General features: G+C 40.8%; 1 protein-coding gene and 1 long non-coding RNA gene across 2 annotated transcripts; one reads left to right on the top strand and one right to left on the bottom strand.

Annotated features, from left to right (window-relative positions):
• Nucleotides 1-1,475: 1,475 nt before the first annotated feature.
• LOC131255289 (disease resistance protein RPM1-like) lies at nt 1,476-9,807 on the bottom strand. The gene is made up of 2 exons (XM_058255986.1): nt 9,658-9,807; nt 1,476-3,200 (listed from the first exon to the last, which is right to left on the bottom strand). Exons 1-2 carry the CDS (start codon nt 9,805-9,807, stop codon nt 1,476-1,478), a joined length of 1,875 nt encoding a protein of 624 aa, XP_058111969.1.
• Nucleotides 9,808-18,147: 8,340 nt separating this feature from the next.
• Nucleotides 18,148-18,862, top strand: LOC131255915 (uncharacterized). The gene is made up of 3 exons (XR_009176514.1): nt 18,148-18,329; nt 18,444-18,580; nt 18,674-18,862. It is a non-coding gene; the product is annotated as an uncharacterized LOC131255915 (long non-coding RNA).
• Nucleotides 18,863-19,287: the final 425 nt, after the last annotated feature.

The raw sequence follows: 19,287 nt of genomic DNA, 5'->3' as shown, positions 1-19,287 counted from the left end.
CCCATATGGCCATATCCAACCGATATGGTATGCATGGCAGTCCGTATGTATCATATACCAATACAGTCATCTATATTCTATTTTAAGGGAATCACATCAAATCCTTGGGAGGAGACAACTTTGGCACTTGTTGACAATATATGGTGAGTGGCTACTTCATTTCTAAGAAGGTTGCTTGCAGACTTTGTGGGGCCTACCAAGATGAATTTGTTATATCTACACTGTCCATCCATTTTGCCAACTTATTTTGAAGACATGAGCTCAGACATGAGGTAGATGTAAAGCTTGATCCAAAACTTCTAATAGCTTATGTTATTTGTTGTGTTTAATTGAGTATTGGATCTGCCTCACGCAGATGCCAGACCTTGGTGGTGTGTGGATGTTACCAACTTTTGTGGGTCCACCATGATGTAGGTTTTATATCCACACCATTCATCTATTTTGCACAATAATTCCTGTTCATAAGGTCACAAAGACCTGGACAAAGAGAAAACACAAATATCATCTTGATCCAAAGTTTCCGTTGGTACAAAGAAGTTTTCAATAGTAGGCATTCAATTCTTATTTCTTTATGTGGTGTGGTCCACTTCAGCATTGGATCTGCCTCGTTTTTAGGCTCATGCCGTAAAATAATCTCATAAAATGGATGCACGGTGTGGATATAACATATATTTGTCCATCAAATGCAGTCATCAGGGTTAGGACATGAGATCAAAGATAGTCCAATCCACTGTTCATGTGGGCCATACAATAAAGAATGGTAGAGAGGATACACCTGTCACCAAGGTAGCCTGCCTTTTCACCGGGCGACCACCACCCACAAGCTTCCAAATTCACATGGCAGTACACAGAATGGCTGTATTTGACTGGCTATCACCTACAAGCCTCCAAAGTCACATGGCAGCTCAAATAATGGCTGCATTTGACTGGCTTTCAGGTCATCTGACTTTCATGATAAGGTATACCAAAAAAGAGCCGTGATACGTTGTTGTTATGAAATAAGCTTACTCCATAGTGTTATATATTAAACAGCTTCCTACCAACTTTCAGAAAAGTGGGAGCACACCACTTGTAACTGGGACTTTGCTTTTTAGAAAATTAGGAGCACACCACTTTGAAAATTTGGAAAGATATGAATCTCATTTAGACAAGCTCCACGAAAAGCGGCAGGCCTCGTCTATTGTATAAACTATTATAAAACCAGGAAAAAGAAAAAAAGAAAAAAAAAACTGGCAAGGAGGCAGTCCATTTGTGTTAATACATGCCACTGATTCAGTTGTAACAGCCCTTAATTTTCTGCCACAAATAACCTCCTAACCTACATAGGCCTAGGCCACCATCCAGACCAGCTGGGTCCTCTTCCCAAAGAGGGACCATCCTTTATTCAACTATAAAAATGCTTTAAAAAAAATACATGAGAAAAAAAAAAAAAAAAAAACAGAGAACAAAATTATCAACTGAAGGTTCTCTCAGAGTCATGAAAAGTCCCTAGTATCTATATATCTTATGAGTGGAATGTGCTGAATGGAATTGACTAATTCATTAAACCCATCCTTTGTTAGCCCTCTCAGAAAAGCAAATGGCAAATCCACCAGATAGAGCATTTTGAGGTTAGTGAGATTTTCAAGCCCCAAAGGCACCTCTCCTAACTCTTCACAACCTCTGATCCTCAGCTTTTCAAGGCAATACATTGCTCCATTCTCTATTCTCACCTTCTTCAATTCCTTCAAATCAAGAAGGCTTAAATCCTTGAGTCTTGGATATCCTCCTGCCTCGCAATATAACTCTTCTCCATTGTAGGCTCGCTCGAGAAAGAGTTCTACCAAATTTGGTAGTGATTGAAGGGCTTTGAGAGGGTCATCCCTCAATCTAGACCACCTCAAACGAACGGAGACTAGATTATCAAGTGAGGCAATCCATTGAGGTAACTTGAGCAAACGCCCTCTCAAGCACAACCTTTGAAGAGTAGGTGGAGGATATGACAGAGAATGCAAGTCAAGAAGCTCCTCCGCATCCATCGATCTTGCAGAAAAGGCTTGAAGGTGGTTCATTTTCTCGACGGAAGTGCACAAATCATTCCCATCTTCTGTTCTTAATTTGATAACGCCCAACTTCCTCAGTTCGATGAGATTCCCCAGCTCTCTAACCACGCTGCTCTCCACCTCTATGTATGCCAACTTCTGTAGTGATCTCATACTCCCCATTCCAGTAGGAACCTTAATTCCATCCACAGCATTAAATGGCAAGTAGACCCCCTTTCTAGCATACCGATAAATCAGAAGGTGGCGAAGGTTTTGGAGCTTGAGAATCTCAATTGGCAATTCACATACAAAGGTGCCCTTAAGATTCAATGTTTCTAAGTTTTTTAGCTTCCCCAGTGAGTTAGGAAGCTTCTTCATCTTTGTATTCTCCAGGCTCAAATATCTTAAGTGGAACAGACTAGTCAAAGCATCAGGAAAGCTATCCATGGAAACATTTTCAAGATCCACCACCTTAAACAACTTTAAGCTGGAAAAACATGTGATTGCAGAACCAATAGATAGTCCATCCACCCCAAAAATGAACAAAGAGCGAAGATGGCACAAACCATCTAATTTTGGAAATTTCTCGCCGCTTTTGTAAATAGACAGACGCCGGATTCTATTACAAAGTATCTTGTTCTGCTCAACAGAAGATGCAAAGAAATGCTCTTCCCTGGATTTTGAAATAATGATCTCCCGCACGAGATCATGGATGCAACAAGTGATCAATTTCCCATATGATTTCCTTTCTGCTACTTGAACGAGATTTCTAGCGATGAGTGCATTGAGGTAACCTTCAGCAACGTCTTCCATTGACCTGCCTTCATTTCTTTCTACAAAACCTTCAGCTATCCATAGCCGAATTAGTTTCATACGCTTAATCGCATAGTCTTCGGGGAAAATGCTCAAATACAAGAAGCATGATTTCAGGTAGTAAGGCAAGTCATTGAAACTGAGGAATAATATTTTCATCATGCTTCTAAGATTGTCATCGCTTTCAAACTCTGATCCAAGGCTTCGATGAATCATCTCCCACTCAACATATGTCTTGTCCTTGATTGACAGAAGACTACCCAATGCGACAATTGCAAGCGGCAATCCTCGGCATTTATCTACAAAGCTTTGAGAAAGCTTCTTCAATCCAGGAGGGCAACAATTCTCGTAGTTCGAATGGAATGCCTTCTTGCAAAACAGAGACCAAGCCTCTCTTGGAGGCAGAGGTTAAAGATTGTAGATGTGATCGGAGAGTCCGACGCAAGAAGATGATGCGACATCATCTTTCCGTGTGGTGATCATTACCCTATTATTATAATTGCTAGCAGGTAATGCATTTCTTATGAAATTCCAAACATGTGTGCTCCATGCATCATCAAGAACAAGTACAGCCCGCGGGCTATTTGGTGCGGTCTAATTCCCGACGCAAAGAGGAAATCCGATTGCGTTCTGAGTAAACTCTGTTGGGCCTCGTGTGAATGTATGTAGTCTATCCATGCGGTCCATCCGTTTTTCAAGCACATTTTAATGGTTGTGACAAAAATTGAATCATTTCCAATGCTCAAGTGGACCATAGAACAGGAAACATGGGGAATAATAATTTCCACCGTTGAAACCTTTTTAGGGTCTATAGTGATGTTTATTTGTCATCCGACCTATTCGTGAGATCACACGGATATGGATGAAAGGAAAACAGAAATATCAGATTGATCCAAAACTTGTGGACCCCAAGAAAATTTTCAACGGTTGGCATTCAATTCACACTGTTTCCTATGGTGTGGCCCACTTGTGCTTTGGATACACTTCATTTTTGGGCTTAAGCCTTAAAATTAACTTAAAATTATCTGTTAAAATGGATGCAAGGAGTGGATGGAATATATAAATCACGGAGGCCGCCCCAGACTTTACTCAGTACGCAGTCCCCGTAAAAGACCTGGGCGCGGATGGGCTAGTGACAGGGTGAGAAGTGACGTCACCAAATGTTGTGGCCCCACCATGATATATGTTTTGCATCCACACCATCCATCCATCTGGAGAGATCATTTTAAGGTAATATCCATAGAATGAGAAACATCCAAAGCTCCACCCCACCACAGAAAACAATGGCGAGAGTGACACCACCGTTAAAAAATTCTAGAGGCCACAAAAGTTTTCGATCAAGCTTATATTTGTATTTTCCCTCTTTCATATCTTTGTTAACTTTTGAACAGGTTGGATTTTGAAAAAACATCATGATGGGCCTTAGAAAGGTTTCAACGGTGGGCATCAATCTTCCCGCTGTTTTCTATGGTGGGGTCCACTAAAGCTTTGGATCTGCATCATTCTCTGGTTCATGGCTTAAAATAATATCTCCAAATGGATGGACGTTGCAGATACAACACATACATCATTGTGAGGTCCACAGAACTTGGTAGCTTGTAGTGGGAATTGGGCTGCACCAGGGTAGCCTGCGGGGTGGTTCGCAGGAAGACCATTGCTCTCTCTCTCTCTATATATATATAACCGAACCCTTGTGTACGTCCACCAATAATGACGTCCACCACTGACACCTGCACAGGGCAGTAGGTGACGCTTACTTGTCATCCAACTGTTCATTACATAACAGTGGGCCATACAGTCCTCACACCACCTGGGTCCGTTAAGTAAAGGAGTCCTCACAAACCAGGCCAGTGAAATAGGTGGACGCGGATTCGCCGCCACAGCAGCAGTTCCCGTGCTGAGATGCTAGATGGAGAAAATCGACTGGTCCATTCATCTTGAGAGCTCATTTCACGACGTTCCAAAAAGAAAAAAATAAATAAATAAGCATATCCGAAACTCAAATAGGTTACATGAGAGGAAAAAAAACACCTGCCCTTGAAACCTTCCTATCTCTACTTCAATGTTTATATGCCATCCAAGCCATTTATAAAGTCATTTATACTGGAATGAATTGAAAACACAGGAAACTTATAGCTATGTAAAACTTTTGTAGTTATATGAATGTTTCAATGGTAGTCATTGAATCTTTACTGTTTCCTCTCATGTGACCCACTTGAGGTTTGGATCCATTTCATTTTTAGTCACATTCCTAAAATGAGCTTGCAAAACGGATGAACAGTTTGGATTTCTCATAAACATTACGGTGGCTCACCTAATATACCAGCGCAACAACTTTATTATTATTATTATTATTATTATTATTTAATTTTTTATAAGAGCAGTTTCATTGATAGCAAAGGTTATAAGATACATCCATTCGGACAGGACCGGATTCAAAAATGAGATAGCCCTGCCTATCATATCCTATACATTAAAATTCCTATGAAAATATCTGATCGGGCCAATGCCCACTTCGTCTAGAAAGATCTCATCCTTAACCAGACCAGGGAGATTGAAGGAGTCCCTGAATAAGCGGGTTTCTTGCCTTGCGCTGCCATCCTTTACTTGGCCATCAGCATGGCTGCTCGCCTCCCTGGGAATAGGAGAGAGCGAAAACATCCCTTAGCTCCCAACCTACGAATCCTCCCCCATCCAGTAACCCCAAAATCAGGCAAGGGGCGAAAGGCCATTAAGACAATCAACTAGCCATCTGAAATCTGACTCAACGAGCACCCTACGAAGCTCCAAGGAGACACGAAAGGCCATCCCATATATCATATAGGGCTCACATTTAAGACAATCAACTAGCCACTTGTTCATCAAGCGCAGGGAACTTCCTCATAAAAGTCTTTTCCCAGGAAATCTGGGTACCAAATAGGTGGCAAGCCGGGTCCCACGTACCGCTCCCTCTTCTTTGGGGCCCACCTAAGTCGGTCCAGTAAACCTGACTACGCAAACCGCGTCCAATAGCTCCCATTTCTTGGTAAATATATTCCACCAGCTGTCATGGTATTGGGCAGCTCCCATTTCTTTGTAATTATATTCCACCAGCTGTTATGGTAGTGGAGTTGGTGCTTCCCTGACCTTGTGGCCCATCTTGATGTATGCGTAGTGCATGCAAGCCGTCCATTAGTTTTTCAGCTCATCATAATTCCAAAAATGAAATGGATCCAAATCTTAAGTGGACCACACCACAGGAAATAGTGGTCATTGAACACCCACCATCCATCCAATCGGTTGAAAAGGTCACACAGGCCTGGATAGAGGTCAACCTGGGTGGGTCCCACTGTGATGCTTGTCAAACATCAACACCGTAAATTTGATGGGTCCCCTTTCAATTATGGGATATCCTAAAAATCAGCCTTATACAGAACTCGGGTGGGCCATACCATCTAAAATCATGTGAAGACATGCTTAAAACATATAAAAGCACTTGGTGGGGCGCACCTGAAATTTGGATGCATCTGAAACTTGGTCTGACCCCTCATCCAAGCGGGAAACATATAATGAATGGTTTGAATTTATGAACCACAACTCTGTGGGCCCAACAAATGATTATAAATGTTTTAATGGGAGTGTAACCCCTCTCAACTTTTGTACATGGTGTGGCCCACAAAAGTCATCGATTGACTTGCCCGCGGCCCACCATGGAATGGTGCATCTGACTGGGCCACATAGCTTGAGCTCATGTGAAGTTCCCATGAGCTGGACCACAGAGAACCATTTCCATTATATATATATATATATATCTATATACATATATATATATATATATATATATATATATATATATATATATATATATATATATATTATTTTTGGTGTTTTCACTTCATCCCATTTGGAATGACCTTATAAACGGTTTGGATAGCATATAAACATCAACATAGAGCCCAGGAAGGTTTCCACGGTGAAAATTTCTTTCTCAAATTTTCCCTCTCGTGTGACCCACGTGAGTTTTGTATCCACCTCATTTTTGGTCTCATGTTCTAAAATTAGCTCCCAAAACAGATGAACGTAATGAATTTATCACATACATTGTAGTGGGTCCCACCCAGCATCCTTGCGTAGAGGCTTTGGCAGGAAATGCGCGTCCCTAGGAATACGATTGCATGCAGTACTGCTCGCACTGGATCACCTTTCCATAATGAAATGTTTTAAAATCTACTTTTAAAAAAAAAGGTCCATAACATTTTCACTCAGTGTATATCAACCAACCTAAAAAGTGCATGCAAAATCCAAAACTTCCAATAGGTTAGTCCCACCATGAAAATTACCTAATGCAAAAATCAGATCAATCTACTGATAAGGGGATTTCCCTCCATGTATAACAATATCTGGCCACTGATAAATGTCAATATAAAAGTTTAGACCTTTTGACAAATGGATGTGGCTGATTATTGCACAAGGTAGTCATGGCAGTGAGTCCAACCTATTTAATGGGTTGGATATCATAAGCCCATTAAAAGGTTGGGAGTTACCAACTGGGTGGACCGTAATTTGCAGTCCACCTGGTCGGACCTGAGACCTCTTCAAAAATAAATAAGTACCAGCCTCTTGAGTCGTAAGAAGAAAAAATAATAATAAATAATTTGGAAGAAAATTTAAAAATAAAAAAAGAAAGAATGAACAACAATTATGAACCAAACTGCAACTGATAAGATTAGTTTACATTAATGGTTGGCAGTTGGGGGAGGCATAATCCTGTGAAACCCTTTTCCGGAAAGCTTCCGATATGGGAAGCTAGGTGGGGTCACTGTAATGTTTGTGAGTAATCCACTCGTTTCATTTGTTTTAGTGGATCATGTTAGGAAATTGACTCTAAAAAAATGAGGCTGATCTAAAACTCTAATGGCTGCACGTTGGAGAAACTGAATAAGAAAATGCCCACCATTCTCTTGGGTCTATTGATGATTTCTTAAATTTGTAAAATAACAGAGTTTGTCTATGCCACCGAAGTGTCATCGAGAAAATCCTTGCTGGAACTTTTTAGTATTACCACTCGATGTCATCGAAGTCCCATCAAACGTGTGCATAGAATTGCCTAAGTGCGGAATTTGTTTCCTATTCCAATTATAATACTATATGATGCTATATATATCGGGTGTAATAAGGATTTGAAGAGACTTAGAGTTTTAGGCTTTCCAATTCGTCCCTAAAGATGTAAGGGTATAATTTAGGCTTGTGAAGTGGATTCGAGGCTTGTTTGAATCAATAACACTATATCTTATATTTATAAATTTAGAATGTATTACTTGCCGATTTGCACTGTGGTTTTATACTATATAAAATTCAAATCATTTATGTTTGAACTTACTTTTATGATTGGTAGTACTTTACTTGATTCCCCTGTGTGCTTTTAGGATTCTCCAAAGTTCTCTAACGGAATCCGCCATTGATGTTTATATATGTCATCCATACTGATTCATAAGGTCATTAGTATTGGGATGAACTGAAAACATAAAAATGTTAGCTGGACTATGGGGCCCACCTTTCCCACCTTTCCATATGTGTCGTATATCCACACCGATCATAGAATTTCCACCGCATTTTAGGCATGGTCCCAAAAATAAAGCTAATCAAAATCTCAAGTAAATCACATAATGGTAAACAGGGATCATTGAACACCCACCATTAAAAACTTCCAAAGGCAGAGCATAATATTTATTTTTCATCCAATCGGTTAATGAGGACAAACAAACAGACGACCACTCTTTCCAGCACTTAGATATGAATCTGCTTTAATTTTGGGACCATGCCTTAAAACAAGCTGCAAAAAATGGATGGGCGGTGTGGATATACGTGGGAGTGGCCCTATGATGTCAATTCCCATCGTGCGGGCGGCTAATGACCATTACATAGTGTCGGCCGAGGTTGCCTGGGAAAACTACGAATCTCCGATATCCGCCGCATTTTCAATGAGCTTACGAGAGCCATGTCAGATAGCCTACTAAAGAGTATCCTCGACACAATACCTTATGCGCTTTGACCATCCTCCCTAATCAAGCTCTGGCTGCATCCCCTTCGCATTTTTCAGTAGCATATACCGCTACCTAGGCTTGCATATCATGTGCCAGCGGAGTATAATAACCTTTTCTGTATAACGTCCCGCCGAGTATGGTATAACGAGGCTCAGACCTTTAATCATCAAACCGGGCGCGTCTTCGTGCAACTCACCCTTAACGAGATATCGACGATCGATCAATCCAAGAAGGCTCCGAGTCGATCGATGTACGCATCGAATAATCGTTCATCGACACTTAGCTTAGCAACGACCACCGAATGCACTCCGCATATCGTCTTCTTTAGCGGAGGCGAGTTTTACTAATAGGTCGGCTTTGGCATTTTCTGTCCGAGGAATCTGAGTAACGATACAACATTGAAAGCCTTTGATCAGTTCTTTCGCTTTCTCCATATACGCTTTTAATTGTTCTTTCCGTGTTTGATATGCACTGGTAACTTGGTTAACAACCAGCTGAAAATCACTGAAAATATTTAGATGCCTAACACCCAAGCTGGCCGCGAGTCGAAGGCTGAGCAACAATGCTTCATATTCTGCTGTATTGTTCGACGCTTGAAATCCAAGTCTTAAGGCATATTGCATGTAGGTTTGATCTGGAGTTTTCAAAACTACTCCTGCTCCGCTTGCCTTAGAGTTGGAGGAACCGTCAACATACAGCTTCCAGGGTATCGAGTCGGACGATGATACGGGAGAAGCAGTAGTTAATTCTTCAACGGGCTCGGCAGTATGCTCATTCATCAGGTTGGCCTATGGTGTTACTTCAGCAATGAAGTCGGTCACAGTTTGCCCTTTGATTGCTACTCTCGGCTTATATTGAATGTCGAATTCGCTGAGTTCGATCGCCCATTTCTTAAGTCGGCCAGATGCATCCGGTTTCTGTAGAATCTGACGCAGTGGGAGATCGGTCATTACGACGATGGTATGGGCTTGGAAATATGGTCAAAGTTGGCGCGAGGAGACTACTAGAACTAGGGCCACCTTTTTCAAGAGTGGGTATCTCATCTCCGCCGGTAATAGTGCTTTGCTAACATAGTAAACCGGCAGCTGCTTTCCTTCGTGCTCATGTATCAGGGCTAAGCTAGCTGTTGCCTTGGACACCACTAGGTACAACAGTAGAGCTTCTCCTGACTCGGGTTTTGATAAGATTGGGGGGGATCTGAGATAAGACTTTAACTGTTGAAACGCTGCTTCGCACTCTTCTATCAAATTTAACGTTTGCCGTCCCTTCAACTGTCTGAAGAATGGGAGACATTTATCCGTGGCTCTGGACAGGAAATGATTAAGTGATGCTACCCGTCCAGTCAGTCTTTGTATATCTTTAATCATTTTTGGAGAATCCATGTCAAGCAAGGCTTTTATTTTTTTCGAGTTAGCTTCTATCCCTCGCTAACTGACCAAGAAACCGAGGAACTTTCCCGAGCTTACACCAAAGGCGAACTTGCTCAGGTTCAGTTTCATTCGGAACTTACGTAAGATGAGGAACATTTCTTCTAGGTCGGCTATGTGGTCGGTCGCACGTACACTTTTGACGAGCATGTCGTTAATGTACACTTCCATCATTCGGCCGATCAGCCGAGCAAAGATTTTGTTCACCAATCTCTGATAAGTCGCACCAACATTTTTCAAACCAAACGGCATCACACGGTAACAATAAAGGCCTTTGTCAGTGACAAAGGTTGTTTTAGATTTATCGGACTGATGCATTACAATTTGATTATACCCTGAATACGCATCCATAAAGCTAAGAAGTTCATGCCCCGCGGTAGTATCTACCAAATAGTCTATCCTTGGAAGAGGAAAGCTATCCTTCGGGCAGACTTTATTTAGGTCGGTATAGTCGATACAGACTCGCCACTTCCCGTTAGCTTTCTTCACCAGTACGACATTTACTACCCATTCCGGATAGTATATCTCTTCTATGAATTTTGCCTTGAGGAGCTTGCTAACCTCTTCTTTTATGACAGCGTACCTTTCAGGGCCGAGAGGTTGTCGCTTATGTCGGATTGGTCGGTAGGTCGGATCGATATTGAGTCGGTGGGTGATCACTAACGGGTCGATTCCTTGCATATCTTCATGGCTCCAAGCAAATACATCAGCATATCGTCGGAGCAGGGCTATCAAATTATCTATCAAGGGTGGTCACAGAGACAAGCCAACTTGCACTGTTTTGGACTCGTCTGTCTCAACCAAGGGCACCGAGATGAGATCTTCAACTAGCTACCCTTGTTCATGTGTCTCGACCCGGGGTTCTAGCGACTCGATCATTGATACTTCGGCTGGAGCTTTCTCGATGGGTATTTTTACAGCTTTCATGTAGCAACGTCTCACGTCCTATTGATTTCCTTTGACGATTGCTACTCCCGACTCAGTCAAAAATTTCATGGATAGGTGGTACGTAGATACGATGGCATGGAGGATACTCTGAGAGGGTCGACCGAGTCTAGCGTTGTACACGGACGATTAGTCAACTATCAGGAAATCAACCATTGTTGTTGCTTCTGTCGGATTGGTTGGTAGGTCGGATCAATATTGAGTCGATGGGTGATCACTGACGGGTCGATTCCTTGCATATCTTCATGGCTCCAAGCAAAGACGTCAGCATATCGTCGAAGCTAACCCGGAAAAGATAAAAGCCCTGCTTGACATGGAATCTCCAAAAATGATTAAAGATATACAAAGACTGACTGGACGGGTAGCAGCACTTAATCGTTTCCTGTCCAGAGCCACGGATAAATGTCTCCCGTTCTTCAGATAGTTGAAGGGACGGATGGACTTTGGTTTCAGCTGTTTGAACCAAAGTCGGGCTACGTCGGCCAAGGTGAGGGAGAAGGCCCGGCACATCACGACGTCCGAGGCATCATGTAGTTCCATGTACGTTTGGAAGCATTCGATGTGCTCATTTGGGTCAGTTTTACCCGTGAAAGGCGTAATTTACAGAAGACGGAAACGTTCCGGTAGTCAGGCCTGCATTACTTCCTCCAAAAACGGGGATGCTTTTGTTTCGGGCCGATTCTGACACAAATCTTGACCCTACTTCACGTCTTCGATCTCCTCCCATACCTTCCTCCTGAAATCTTGAAGGTCGGCTTTCCAAGGTTTGTTACTTTCGGCCATTTGCTCGATCGGAGGCCGACTTCACCTTCACCGATCGATTTCATGTCGGAGGTCAGTGGGAGGCAGAATGGCAGTAGTGGAATGAGTAGGGGCCGGCTCGGATGGACCTTGGGGCTGACTTTTCTGGAGGATTTTCGGTTGCGGGGCATCAGGCTCGGAATCAACAACTTGCTACGGGGCGTTAGTCGTCTGAATACCCAGCGAAACTTGTTGCCGGTGTATTTGTTCCAACAGCTGTTTTATGACGTTGATGTCGGATCTGAGTTCCTGTACCTTTTTATCCAGTCGCCCATTACCTCGGTTCCGCTGAGTATTTCTCGTCCCAATAGAGGTCACTGGTCGAATAGTGGAATTCTGACCTTGAGTCCCTCGAGCAACGTTTGCATCCGATGGCTCAACGGCGGTAGCCTCATTCGGATCTTCTGGGACCGTTCTTCTAGTGACCACTTTTAAAGCACATTTTTCAACCTTTGGATAGATTGTAGAAAATGACTTTTTGTATCGTTTCCCACAGACGGCGCCAAACTGTTGATGCAAAAATCTGGTCGTCACTTTTTCTGGCCGGCCAGTGCCTACACAGGAAGAAGACAAAGGAGACTCTGGCTAGAGCAGGGGACCCTCTGATGCCAAAGTCAGGCCAGGAATTTGGGTCGTATTATATTGAGGGAGTTCGGGAGAGAGTTTTTTGCGTACCTTTCATCCTTGGACTCTCTCTTATTTATAAGAGAAGGAGGATCCCGCCGTATGGGGATTCTTTCTCGATATTTTGGAGATTTGATTTATATGGTGTTTTGTTTACGGATACTTTCCAATCCCAAGATTTCCAGGATCAGGGATCCTCCTACAAGATTCTTGGGATGGTGTTTAAGATTACACCGTCTCTCCTTTGCTTGGCTCGGCCTCAATAGATTTGTAATCTCGGCTGGCTTACATAGGAGACTTTTTTCCTACTATTGGACGAAACTGGGTCGGTTCAGGACCGATGTTTTCCTTCTATCCGATAACCGATACTGCAACCAACCATATATGGGTTGTTTTTATAATCGGTCAGGTGGCTTTCTGATTTGGGACCTTTAATAGGTCTCTTTAGACATTGCTGCCTCGTTAACAGAGTCAACTTGATGTGCCCTATACTCGCCTAAGGCTCTCGACTCTCAACTTCGGTTGGGATTCATTTCCAACAAATCCGAACAAGTCTCTCCTTTGGCTTTATCTTGCTCGACCCGAACTATTGGCTCGGATCTTTTAGTCGGTTTTAGTAGAGTTAGTCCATAAAATAACCGAGTCTCCGGACTTGTCATATTATTTTCCCCAACAATCACCATGAAGGTTTAAGCAAGTGCAATGTGTAAGGTATATGTGTTCCAGAACACACTTCATGGAACTCCATTAGGGCCTGTTTGGATAGACTGTTGACTGTTGACTGTGGGAAGGTACTGCAGCCAAATAAGTTTCTGAAATCTCGTCGATTTGCCTACTAAATCATTGGGTGTGTCCCAAACTGACAATTGCTGGTGGGATCCAAACAGGCTTCAAAATCCGTGTATTGTCTCCGAACCCTGGTTGTGACAGTGTGTCCAAACGGGTCCTTGAGTGCTCTTGTTATGGTAGCTTTTTCTCAAGAGAGAAGTTAAGTTTGATGGAAAACTTTGAGTCATTGGTGCTTTGGGAAGTTGTGCTATGCACTTCAACTCCCAAATCAAGATTTTATTTGTTGGCCCATTTTCTAAGCCAATAGAGAAAGGTAAGAGTAAGCTGTAGTACTGTGGAAATCAAGAGATGCACTTCATATTGTAAGTTCTAGCAACGTGTGCTGGTATTTATTTGCTAATATATGGTAAGAGTAAGCTGTAGTACTGTACAAATCAAGAGATGCACTTCACATTATTGGTTCTAGCAACCCATGCCAGTATTTATTTTCTAATACTAGTGGAGTGTTTGATTTTTCTTTTGAAAGATAGTGTCTGAAACAGTGTTGGGAGACTTACTCTGTTGAGAATATGTATAGTGGTTAAGTTACCACGGATTGGTCAAAACTCAAAAGTTAACACATCATTTTATTTTACTGTGATTTCTTGTGCCATGTTAGTGATTTTCTTTTAGCAGTTATGGGGTCGGTTATGGTATTGTTATGTGATTACCGCACTATTCTAACACTACAAGGTAGAAACAGTTTTTATATCTGTAGATGCCATTTCAACTAGTCTTTTTATTAGTTTTTCAAGTAGGCACTAGTGTTCTTAACCTTGTATCTTGATTCCTAACTTCCCCTGCCCCCACCTAGTTTCTTCCTCTGAAATTTGTTCCTACAAAAAAATTGTCTGAATTAAAACTCGACTCGTTTGTTTCATTGTTTTGAGCTTACCTGATTGTCCAGTGCTGACTCCACACACTGATAGAATGTTCTTGAGCATTGGTTCTAATCCTTGTATTTCTAAATTGTAATATTCCGATAGCATTTTTTTGGACATTCTATGCTCATTTTTTGTTTTAATTCCATGCAATAACACTTCACTGAATTTGGACCATTAACTACTTAGCCACTAATGGCCTAATTATGGAATTAGTTAAGTGTAATGTGGGGCCTATGTGGTGTATATATCACATCCAACCTGTACATCAGATGCGTCCCCTCAAATTATTACGGTGCTAAAAAATCAACTCCATCCAAAACTCTAGTGGGCCACAACACAGGGAACAAGGTGAGATGCTGTACAACCTGATTTTTGTCTTGCCCAAAAAATCTCCCTCCCTTATGACCCACCTGAGCTGATTTTTGGGCCCTAGGATAATGTGGGGTGGCACATTTTATAGATATGTCCACATGTTACCAGTGCCTTAAATACTAAAGTCAGGTCATGTGCCAAACAAGCCAGGGGTGGCCATGGCCACATATGGGCTAGGCCTTGTCTGATGCTAAGGCCCAAACCCTGAGGTCATAACCAAACAGGGCCTGACCTAATACATCCCTTAATCAGATTGGACTTGAATGTTTGTTGAATAGAACACATACATACCAAGTGGGGCCAGGCTAAAATAACCTAAGACCAGGCCTGACCTGATTGGGCCATACATGACAGGTTCAAGCATGGTCTGAAGCAGGGCCACCCCTTAGACAGTCCTAGCCATGCTTATCTGAAATAAGTCACTTATCTACTGTTGTAAGTAGAAAAAGTAACTTTTTAGCAACTTAAAGATAATTTCATCTTATTTTAGTTATGGGTTATCAAAGATTTTAATCATTTCAATCTCTAATACATGATTACTGTTTTTAAAAAAATGACATGAGCTCATTTCGAGTGGCAACCAAACAGGGCCTGAGGATTTTGTATTCGAAGTTGTGTTTGCATCAGATTGGCGACCTTCCCCTAATAGTGCATTAGTAATCGATTGCCAACTTGTCAAAGTCGGATGCAACCCATCCAAGCTGACTCGTACTCAGTCAAGAAGCCATGTTATAAGTTCAACAAAACTCTTTTGATCTCTAGTTTCTATTATGAATGTCTCAGGTAATGCGCCAGCTCCAGTTTTTCCTATTTTTTCTTCTACTCCTAGTGCCTGTTTGAATTGTAAGTTGCTTAACATAAGCTACTTATTCCACAAGTAGCTTATCTTAGTTTCTACTTATTAAGAAGATAAGCACGTTTGGCAAGCAATATATTTTCCAGCGTCTCATCTCTTTTGTCTCTCCTAATGTCTCTCTTCAGCAACTTATGAAAAATAGAAAAGCTAAAAAAATTAACTGAAGTAATTAAGTACTTTTGAGTAAAAAAGTTATTTATAACTAATCATAAACCAAACTTATTTATCTGAAATAAGTCACTTATCTACTGTTGTAAGTAGAAAAGGTAGCTTATTTAGTGGTATCCAAACGGATTAAATGCAAATACTCGCTTTTTGTCGTGGAGTGGGTGAACCTCTCCTTCTTGAATTCGTTAATATGGATATCGCTCAAACAATTCATAAGACCTGGGACTCTCAGCCATTAGAGGAATCAGTTGTCATCCAAATGTGCTTCTCCTGCATGTGCATCACAATCTAATAGGCTTCATTCATAGTTTATGGTTGGATCTCCATCATCCTGTTTTGAATGCTTCTTCTAAACACTCTATAGTAATGAGTCACCTGATACATTTCTGATTCTGCTAGATCACACCTCGACATCAGATTATAATTCTTCTAGTTGTATCCTCAATTAGACCAAAAACATACTACTTAGGTGCTTGGCTATGTGATTGAGGTGTCCTTATTAGCCGTGTGAGATGTAGGCCATGTATGCGGTAGAGAAGCTTTCATGGCGATTAAATACTGTTATGCTAGTGTATTGTTGTGTTACTAGAAGTACAAGGAAAAAGGTGTGTTTAAATAGTGATTTTTAGTGTTTATATCAAATGATATTTACTTGGGCTTTTCTTTTTTGATATGTTTTTATTCGATTAGAAGGAATTTGTATTGGTGGTTAACTTCAATGATAAGGATTGAATTTCTTGATTTGGGTTGCTTTAGTTTCTGATTTTGATTGTGTTGAGAGAAGATAGGAATAAGGATGGATTTTATTTTGATCAAATTCTTATACGCAACCACCATGCGTATGTGCCAACATGGCCTGCATGTTCAAGATGCAAGCCCTTGTCTACACAAACAATCAGGCACATCCCTATTTTTATTTTATTTTATAATGATGATCTGAATTCCAACTGAATTAGACTCTATTTTACAAATGGAAGAGTTCTGACATCTCTCTTTCAGATTTGGGAAGTTGGGCTTGGAGAACAGAAAATGCCAGTAGAGATGCTTCAAGCATTTCAAGATCATCTTGTAAATTGTGGCTTAATATTATTTTACCTGAACCCCGGGCACATTATTTTATGTTTGGACACAAATTGCAGTGTCTAGGCATGGGAAATCAAGAGCTTCTTGAATATTTTAGCTCTTATGATGCAGTGAGGGCTCATCACTCTTATGGCCCTCATGGGCACCGCGGGATCAGTGTTCTGATGTTTGAAGCTTCTACAGTGGGCTTCATACTTTGGTAGAGTTTGATGCATGATACACAGACACTTAGAGACAGATCTGTAAACATGACGTGCATTTTCTCATTATGCCATTCAAATTTTGGGGTCCACTGTAGATAGAGGATATAATTTGAAAATCAGATTGGTTCAACAATCGTAACCTTGATTTGTGGAAACTTACTTGTTGAACTGTTGGATTTTTTTATTTTTATTTTTCAATTTTAACCATCTGATACTTGTCCACAATTGGTTAGTTAGGTAATCAAATCAAGGTAATTTTTGGATTATGATGCATCTAAGTTGGTGCTGACAAGTTGGATATATTAATCTGAGTTACTTGTATGCCAATGCAATTAGAGGTCCTTCGTCTGCTGGCTCACCACGCCAATGCCAATATTTTCACTCTGTTTTTAGAAGAATTGTTATTCCTTACTTTCAGTATTCCCATAAAATTGCTGCAGACAGCGTCTACAAATTTTGTCATTTAAGGTTTAACTGAAAAGGCCAGCTAGATCAGATTGTCAACATATCTTAGATACCATGATACTCAATGAAAGAATGCTAAATCAATCCAGTGGGCTGAGGAATAAATGATATGTGGTCTCTTCTACAACACAACATGATACCTGTACTCGAAACAGAAGCCACCGCTGAGAAGGTTGCCAATAAGAATTTTATTCATGATAGCTGTCCAACCAATGCAAGCGCACTTGGTAGTACCTGAATATCCTCAAAAATTTTCTTCTAGTGGCAGTAACCTCTCCACAGTTCTTAGAGCCTTCCTCTTTTTTAATTTTAATTTTTATGCTACTGCAGGTGTTGTGAATATGCACTTCTGGTCCTAGAGTATTGGGCTGAGGTGGCTGAAATTCAGCGATCATCCAATCTTTATGAAGATCTCATAAAATTTTATGTTGCAGATGCAATGAGCGAGGTATAACCTCGCTGTGTGTTTCTTGCTCAGGATTTGCCATAAGAAAGAATGTGCATGCCTGAACTCTAGGGGTTGCAATTTTGCATATCTATTTTTGTCATTTCTTACTAATAAAACAAAAGTCATTTCTCTCTCTAAACTGCTCCTGGTAATGGGATTATTAGCACAATTTCAGGTTATGCTCGGTATCGGTTCTGACTTGGTAATGACTGGATCTGTTCTACTTGTGTGTGGAAATGATGTGAGAGTCAAATGGGTTTTGGATATCTTGGATTAGATGTTCTGCATTACAGGTTTCGAGGATGGACTCTGGCTGGTCAAGGTCAGAGGAGAAGCCATGTAGGGGGGCATCTAAACTGGCTCACTGGGTAGTTTCTCTTTCCATTCCTTAGGTAGATGATCAATAGTTTCTCTTTGCAAAACCTGGTATTGATAGATTCAAGACATTTTGCTAGTCAATGATACTTCTTCAATTTCTTCAGGAAGTTGCAGATGCTGCTAACAGTACTTGGTTGGTGTCATAGAACTAGATTCAGAAAAGGTCCAGCTGCTATGTGATGCACCTAATGAAGAAGTAGATGAGAAAAATAAAGATCAAATTGCAAACTTCCTCTGTCCAGTAAGATTGTCATTGAGTATTTTCTTTTATCCAATTTAGGAAGCCTTTCTTTATTTCTCAATATTGGACATTAAATTCATTCCATAATGGTAGGGTAACTATGTTGTTTCTGGAGGTGTGAAAGCAGTGGAAGGTAAGGCAAAGTCATTTAAGGCTCGAATGATGGTTAATTACTCTTAGATTATTAATTACCATTTTTCCATAATTTGATAAAAGCTTCATGCATTATGCTTTACCATATTTTTGCATACTTAGCTTGTATTTCTCTTAAAAGACTAATGTTTGTGGTAGAAATTGAAATTATGGAAAAGCTTGTATTTCCTATGATTTTAATAAATTTATCATTTTAATAAATTCAAAAGGATATGTGGAGAAAGAACAAGGGATGCATCCAAAGTTCCAAACTTATGTAAAGAACAAGGGATGCATCCAAACCTATGTAACAAAGACATTGCACTTCTTTTGAAATTAAGCTGTGTCAAGTGTTGATGCATGTCTGTCTCTCTGTCCAGCACTCCTGGATACAACTAGGAGATTTATTTTTAAGTTTACTAATCTTACGTTTAATTTTTTAGTCTAATTAAAACAAGTTTTCTTGAAAATTTGTTTCCAAGAAAATAGATATTCTTTGGAAAATGTTTCATTTTCAAAGAAAGTTATTCTTTGTTGATTTCTTTTCTCCACTTTGCTCTCATTTCCATGTGATG

Source organism: Magnolia sinica, chromosome 9, assembly GCF_029962835.1.
Source record: "Magnolia sinica isolate HGM2019 chromosome 9, MsV1, whole genome shotgun sequence".
Taxonomy (NCBI): domain Eukaryota; kingdom Viridiplantae; phylum Streptophyta; class Magnoliopsida; order Magnoliales; family Magnoliaceae; genus Magnolia; species Magnolia sinica.
This window is presented reverse-complemented; position numbering and strand designations above follow the sequence as displayed.